Raw genomic sequence first — 8,113 nt, forward strand, 5'->3', positions numbered from 1 at the left:
GGCTTCGGGGCAGCTGAGGAAGGCTAACCACCCACAAGAGAGGCTCCCAGATCCAGACAGCAGAGGCACTTCCACGCTTTTAAGCATCACTGCTGCTGCCCACACCACCTCTCCAGCCTGTCCTTGCAGTGCTAGTCTGAGTGATCTGGGGCCCTCTCCAGGGTACTGGTTAGAGCAATAACCATCCACAAAAGAAAAGCGCAACCCCGGCTTTCTCCACTTCCAGGAAATTAGGCAGACAAACTAAACCCCAGCAAAAGGGGAAGTGCCTCTACTGACAGTATCTGCATCACCCAGGAGCTTGTTAAGCAAATTCTCAGGCCCATCCTCACCTATTGATTGGGAATCTGTGAAGGTGGTGTGAACAAAGAATGTTGCCTGTCAGTATCAGGAAACAAAGGATATTTTGACCATCAAGCCATCAATGGCCTTCCTGATTTCAATGAGACTACTGAAAAAGCACTAAATTCATTAACTTGAGATGTCTGCGTGTGAGCTAAATCGCTTCAGTCGTGTCAGACTCCTTGGCATCCTATGGGCTGTAAGCCGCTAGGCTCTTCTGTCCATGGGATTCTCTAGGCAAGAATACTGGAGTGTGTTGCCATGCCCTCCTCCAGGGGATCTCCCCCACCCAGGGATTGAATCTGTGTCTCTTACATCTACTGCACTGGCAAGCAGGTTCTTTACCACTACAGCCACCTGAGAAGCCATGGTTTTGTTTACTTAACGCTAAATGTGAAGGGCTGTAGCCTCTCGGGAGGGAAGGAGGCCTTCGAAGGGAGGGCTATGCCCCAGCTCCCTCATCTCTGGGTGGGGTATGGGTGGCATAGTCTTTAGAAATTCAGTTCAGTTGCTCAGTCGTGTCCGACTCTTTGCGACCCCATGGACTGTAGCCCACCAGGCTCCTCTCTCCAGGGAATTCTCCAGGCCTGTCAGGCCTCCCTGTCCACCACCAACTCCTGAAGTTTACTCAAACTCATGTCCACTGAGTCGGTGATGCCATCCAACCAACTCATCCTCTGTCCTCCCCTTCTCTGAAGGGGAAGCGCCAAAGAATTGATACTTTTGAACTGTAGTGTTGGAGAAGACTCTTGAGAATCCCTTGGACTGCAAGAAGATCCAACCAGTCCATCCTAAAAGAACTCAGTCCTGAATATTCATTTGAAGGACTGATGTTGAAGCTGAAACTCCAATCCTTTGGCCACCTAATGCAAAGAGCTGACTCATTTGAAAAGACCCTGATGCTGGGAAAGATTGAAGGCGGGAGAAGGTCGCTCTAAGGGGTTTGTAATTTAGTTTGGTGGACATGCTGCTGCTGCTGCTGCTGCTGCTAAGTCGCTTCAGTCGTGTCCGACTCTGTGCGACCCCATATGCATAAGCCCACCAGGCCCCGCCGTCCCTGGGATTCTCCAGGCAAGAACACTGGAGTGGGTTGCCATTTCCTTCTCCAATGCATGAAAGTGAAAAGTGAAAGTGAAGTCGCTCAGTCATGTCTGACTCTTAGCGACCCCATGGACTGCAGCCCTACCAGGCTCCTCCGTCCATGGGATTTTCCAGGCAAGAGTACTGGAGTGGGGTGCCGTTGCCTTCGCCCCTACCCTGCTTTGTAAGAGGCTGAACTCTCCTCCCCAGGTAGTCAAGCGAGCAAATGTCCTACAGCCTTTCAATTTCTTGAAGGTGGAAACTCAACCCAGGTGCCTGGACACTACAGCTAATCCCTGCCTCCACTGCGAGCATGCGCGCTATCAGGCTGCCCTGAGACCCCGCCTCCCTCAGGCCCCGCCCCTCTTTCCCTGCCTCCCTCAGGCCACGCCCTTCGGGTCCTCCACTGCCTCGCCCCGCCCCGCGCACGCGCACGGGCGGGTTTTTTTTCCTCCCGTGATGCTCCGTGGCGCGGGCGATTTGTAGCTAATGGCGGGCGCTTGGTCCTCGGATTGTTGTGAAGGATGTTCCTCTACTAACTGTACGTGTGGCCACAAGAGCAAGGGGGGGGGCTTCTCCCTGTTAGGCAGGCGGCTCTCGGAAGCCTCGAGCCGCCACCAGCTGCTGCAGAAGTGGGCGAGCATGTGGAGCTCCGTGAGCGGAGACGCATCGGCGGCCTGCCCTGAAAGGAAGCGGCGCGAGGAGGCTGCGGAGCCGGCGGAGGAGGACAGGCCGCTGGTTTTTCTGTGCTCGAGCTGCCGGCGGCCGCTGGGAGACTCGCTGAGCTGGGTGGCGAGTCAGGAAGACACCAACTGCATCTTGCTACGCTGTCAGTTCGGGCTGGGTCGCGTAGGGTGGGATTTAGGACTAAGGGTTGCCTTCATCCCTGGTGTGCGGCACCTGGGCGGCCTCGGAAGAGGCGGGGGTGTTTTGGAGCAACTCAGGGTCTTTAAAATTAGCAGAAAAATCTGAGAGGCTGAGTTTTTCCAGAAAAGGGGCAGGAGGAGAGTCATCCCTGCATCTTGGGCTTACGCGTGGAAGTCCTTTTCTGGGGTCCCTCATCCCAGAAGAGCAATGGATGAATCAACAACGTCGTGAGCATGACTTAGGGGACAAAAAAGTCAACCAACCAGGTTGTAAGCATTTAAGGTGTAGCTACTCTGTGTTATTCCTTATAGAAATTAGTGGGCTCTGTTGGTAATATTGTTAATTGTTTATTTAGGAAATTAAGCTTTTCAGCGGCCTGCTTCCTGCAGGGGATGTCAGGATTGATTTTCCAGATCCTAATATTTGTATCAGCGGACGCCTTTAGTTTGAAGTGTTACAACTTCAGAGTTGACGAATCATAATGCTATTATAAAAATTGAAGGAGACTTGCAATAAAAGCACTAACAGCCCTCACAAAATTGGAGAGGAAGGAGAATGTGGTAAAAGGGTGAAGAAGGTCAGAGTTCTAACTTTTAATACTGATTCTACCAGTTACCTGTATGTTTCCCCAGAGTTTCTTTGTTTTGTTGTTTTCATAGTACTTATTTAGGGAAGTGGTTCACTGAGTTACCACTAAGTTTTCTGAATTAGTAAGTTTTCTGAGTTACGTGGTTTTCTGAGTTAATGTAAAAATGACTGTTCTTTTTGGACTTGCAGTTTTCAAGATTAAATTTCTGTTATATTTGAATTCTGTAAATATTTTTAATGGCAGAAATTCACCACCAATTTATTGACATTTGTGAAAAGTTTTCCTTCCTGGGATGTATTGGGAAGAAAGAAGGAAAGCAGTGTCCACCTGTTACCTGAAACTTTTTGAAGTCTGTTTTCCTTAAGGATGCACTTAACAATAATTGCTGAATCCTTTTTGGTTGTTAAACATAAGCCTAAGAACATACATTTCCCATAGTAATTCACTGAGATTAATCCTTCACACCTATTAAAATCAAACAATGCAGAAGGGTATAAAAGTAAAAAGGACTTGTCCCCAAATCTTATCCCCTGATCCTGACACTCTCAAGGCCCCAGAGTTCAACATGCTTTATTTTCATTCATACTTCCAGATACTCTCCATGCATATATGAGCATGTTTAAACGTACATTTTTTGGAATTCCCTAAACATATAAATTTTCAAAAACACCCTTGGGATAATGTTTATACTGTTAAGCATCCTTACCTTTTTATTCTACATCTATATTCTGAGTATTTTTCCATATTAGTGCATATAGGCATAATTCACAGTTTTAGCAGCTGCCTCTTGTACCTCACCAGTGTAGGTGATGGCCCTCAACTGCATGGGTTTGAATCCTGGTCTTCCACTTAACTAGCTGTGTCTTGGGGTAAGCTACATAGCCTCTCTGTGCTTCAGTTTTCTCCTCTATAGACTTGAGGATAATACTCACATGCGGTAATTAGGAGGACTAAGTGAGTTAGTGTGTGTCCTGTGCTAAGAAGAAATAGGAAGTGCCACTTAAGTGACATCCTTAATGGAGATGCTGTTCATCCTCCCAGTCTGCCCCTGTTGATAGAAGTCTAGGTTTTTTCCCAGGGTTGCTGCTTTAGAACCACATGTATGTATTTGGGTTGAGATTTTGCTACAGTACGAGGGCCTTTGTAGGCTGTTATAATTGAGAATCTTAATCTTTATTCTAAAAGTGAAAATGAGAGTCTATTCTAGTGAATGTGGTGTTTAAGCTGGAGAGTGGTAGGACTCAGGTTTTTCTTTGGAGATGCACTGAGGAGGAGAATAAGCATGGAAGTGGGGAGGTCGGTCAGGGGCCAGTACAGCTGCTCAGGGAGAGGAGGTAGCGGTGGTGTGAGGCTGGAGTGAGGGTCATGAGGTAGAGCGGACAGGACTTCTCAGAGGAGTGTCTGAAGGGGAGCAGGGAAAGGAGATGATGAATGTAGGGTGACACCAATTTCTGATCTGATGGGCAGGTGGGAGTGGAGTTTACTGAGTTAAGCTAGACTGTAGAGGAGGTGAACTCGAGTCTGTTCTGATGTCCTTTCTTCATGTCCCTCCACCTTCTGTGTGTCCTGAATTTGGGTGTTCTGGGAATGTTTCCTGTTGCTTCTAGGGTTCAGCTGTGACCCCTGTTCAAGTTGTGGTCTAAAAGATTTGGGGCTGGGTTCCTGTGGACCCTCTGCTGCTTACAGGAAAATGAGCTCTGTGTTTGAGACTTGGAGATGTATGCACAGACTTTTACCCTCTTCTTTGGGTTAATCCCTGTTTTACTGTGTTTGGCCCGTATACTTGATAGTCTGTGATTTGAGGTTCTGATTGTTCCAAGTTTCACCGTCAACTGAATTTTTTCTTCTCTGATCTAAGTTTTACCATCAATTGAATTTTTTTTCCCTAATTTTATTCATTTTGTTAACTTCAGTGTTTTCTGGGAAAGGAAGGAAATAACTCTTATTCTGCTATGTTTTTCCAGAAGACCCTGTACACTTAGTTTTAAACCAGTGTGTGCGTGTGTGTGTGTGTGTGTGTGTGTGTGTGTGTGAGAGAGAGTGAGTGAGTGACTGACTGACTTTTGGGCCTTTGTTTTTTTTCTGGCTTTTTGAGTTCTAAAATTAAAGTTGAATTAGAAGTTCTCTAAATACCTGCATATCAAACCACATTAATACATTGTTGTTACTTCTTTCCAGGTGTTACCTGTAATGTTTCTGTGAATGAGGAACAGATATTATCCAAACGTAAAAATGAAAATGGTTGGTGAGTAAAGCTATATCTATATGAGTATGTATGTTTTTATTTTTTTAAATAAAAATCTTTAAAAAGATCATCAGCACTAAAATTTGGGATAAAACTTTTTTCATGGTGTGTGTGTGTGTGTGTGCTTAGTTGCTCAGTCGTGTCTGACTCTTTGCAACCTCAAGGACTATAGCCTTCCAGGCTTCTCTGGGGGAGGATTCCATGAGGATTCTCCAGGCAACACGACTGGAGTGGGTTGCCTTGCCCTTCTTCAGAGGATCTTCCCAAGCCATGAATCGAACCCAGGTTTCCTGCATTTCAGGTGGATTCTTTACAGTCAGAGCCACCAGGGAAGCCCTTTTTCATGGTAATACCAAATCAGTCATTGTGCATGCTTAGTCACTTCAGTCATATCTGACTCTTTGCAGTCCTGTGGTCTGTAGCCTGCTAGGCTCCTCTGTCCATGGGATTCTCCAGGCAAGAATACTGCTGTGGGTTACTGTGTCCTCTTCCAGGGGATCTTCCTGACCCAGGGATCGAGCCCAGGTCTCTTACATCTCCTGCATTGGCAGGTGGTTTCCTGAGTGACAGTGGGTACCTTTAGATTTAAGATGGAAGAGTTTCTAAAAGTCTCAAGGTCTGTTCCAACACTTCCATTTTGGGTGTTTGGCTTGGACCTGAAGGACATTGAAAATAAAAACAGAAAAAGAAAGTATCTTTATCATGGAATCTCTGAGCCAAAGAATGCTTTAGATAAATGCTCCCTACTTTTCATGCCGTAGCACCCATAGATAATGCTGATGTGGCACATGCAGACATGTGGCCCATTGAGGTAAATAGACAAGGCTGCATGCATGGCGGCACAGGGGCTCCAGCTGTCCCAGGCCCTGTTTTATCTCTCCAGGTGTTGAAGGAGTCAGTATCCTGCTCTACCTGCCACCGTCTATTGCAAGCAGCATCCTCAGCAAACTGAATGGGAAGCTCTGCTTTGTAGAATCGTTGTCCAAAAGTTGTCTTACTGATGCATATGAATAAGTGGTACACAAGCAATTTGACAGAAATTACTAATCATATATTAAAATTTTATTATTTTTTGTTTTAATATTTATCTATTTGGCTACACAGGGTCTTCATGGCGGCACTTGGGATCTTTGATCTTTGGTTGTGGACTCTTAAGTGTGCAAACTCTTAGTTGTGGCACATGGGATCTAGTTCCCTGATCCCCAAGGATCAAACTTGGGCCCCCTGCATTGGGAGCTCAGTCTCAGCCGCTGGACCACCAGGGAAGTCCCTATTTTTTTTTTCATTTTAAAACATTGGTTTTTCATTTTTGGTAATGTTAGAGTGTCCTATTCAAATAGAGTATATTTTCATTTAAAAAATTACTCTCTTTAAGGAGAATTTAAAGTCATAATATGACAGGTGGCATGCAAATGTAACAGAAATTGTACTGCTGGCATGCTCGTGGTAACAATTTGGAAAACCCAGCCTTGGATCATTTCTCACTTTATTGATAAAGAGACAGAGGCCTGGGGAGGTTTACAGCCTCACCAAGGACATAGGCCGTTAGAGGAGCTAATGATGGTGCTTTGCTGTCCCTTTGCTTCCTGCAGAGTGTCCTCTGCTTCCCATTTCCAGTCATTCTGATGTCAGCTTACAGCTTTGCTGTCACGTACTGGATATTTTTCATTACATTGACTCTGAGTTTTTAAGTTCATTTTAAAAGGAATCTGTATGACTGCTGTGAATGTATCAATTGCTGTTGCTCGAAAGTAACTGTGACCATAATTACAGTGGAAACAAATGTTATTAAATTCTAGCTGAGATACCTGCTGGCTGGCTGGTTCTGAGCCTGAGGTCTGTCCTCTTACAGTTAAAAGATTTGCAGCTGTGAGATACACATTGAAGACCTTCTAGCACCAGGCTGGCTGTTGAGGTCCTTTAATGGCCTGGAACTTGGTGATCCGGAGTCGATGATAAGAAAGTAAAGGAGAGAAAGAGGCTGATATTCCTTGGTTTACACAGAAAGCCAATAAAGCCCCTGCACGGGGCTTGCTCTGTTCACGAAGGCCTCAGGTGCCCTCTCGATGGGGTGAAGGCGCAGAGCGCCTTCTCGAGAGGGTCTTAGAAGCCCGAGCAGGAAAGTGAACTCAGAGAGTCTCTGCGTTCCAGGGGATCAGCCTGAAAAAGAGAGAGAGAAAAAGAAAGACAGACACGGGGACCAGAGCTCTGATGGAGCAAAGGTGTTTTAATCAACTTGGTTTGGGCATATATACCGTCTTACAAAGTAGTTATTCTCAGCAAAGATAAAGATTAAAATTCCAGACTTACAAAACATAGGCAATCCATATTAAAGAGAGAGATTTGTAAACAATCACTTTTATCGTATGGTTCTCAAGAAGGAAGAGGGTACTTATCGCCATATAGAAATGGTAATGAAGGAAATGCCTGGATTCCTCAGTCCCGGAGAGGCGTGCCTCTCCTCTTAATTCCTCTTAATTCCTGAATATTCAGGAATTAATAAGGAGCAGAGAATTCCTGTCAGATCCAAAACAGCACATAGGAAGCCTCCTGTTAAATGCTTCCTGACAGCTGGCTATTTCAAATCCTGAAAGATGATGCTGTGATTGCACTCATCTCACATGCTAGTAAAGTAATGCTCAAAATTCTCCAAGCCAGGCTTCAGCAGTACGTGAACCGTGAACTTCAGATGTTCAAGCTGGATTTAGAAAAGGCAGAAGAATCAGAGATCAAATTGCCAACATCCGCTGGATCATTGAAAAAGCAAGAGAGTTCCAGAAAAACATCTATTTCTGCTTTATTGACTATGCCAAAGCCTTTGACTGTGTGGATCACAATAAACTGTGGAAAATTCTGAAAGAGATGGGAATCCCAGACCACCTGACCTGCCTCTTGAGAAACCTGTATGCAGGTCAGGAAGCAACAGTTAGAACTGGACATGGAACAAAGACTAGTTCCAAATAGGAAAAGGAGTATGTCAAGGCTGTATG

The 8,113-nt window shown here is 45.5% G+C and overlaps 1 protein-coding gene across 1 annotated transcript in view; it reads left to right on the forward strand.

The window, feature by feature from the left end:
• Nucleotides 1-1,889: 1,889 nt before the first annotated feature.
• The window catches only part of MIS18A (MIS18 kinetochore protein A), a 12,410-nt gene continuing 6,186 nt past the window's right edge, over nucleotides 1,890-8,113 (forward strand). Inside the window, exons 1-2 of the mRNA XM_010862307.1 lie at nucleotides 1,890-2,251; nucleotides 5,057-5,123. Coding sequence (XP_010860609.1) covers nucleotides 1,912-2,251; nucleotides 5,057-5,123 — 407 coding nt within the window. The 5' untranslated portion in view covers nucleotides 1,890-1,911. The remainder of the gene's footprint in view (nucleotides 2,252-5,056; nucleotides 5,124-8,113) is intronic.

The sequence above is a fragment of the Bison bison genome, unplaced genomic scaffold, assembly GCF_000754665.1.
Source record: "Bison bison bison isolate TAMUID 2011002044 unplaced genomic scaffold, Bison_UMD1.0 scf7180017864481, whole genome shotgun sequence".
Classification (NCBI taxonomy): Eukaryota; Metazoa; Chordata; class Mammalia; order Artiodactyla; family Bovidae; genus Bison; species Bison bison.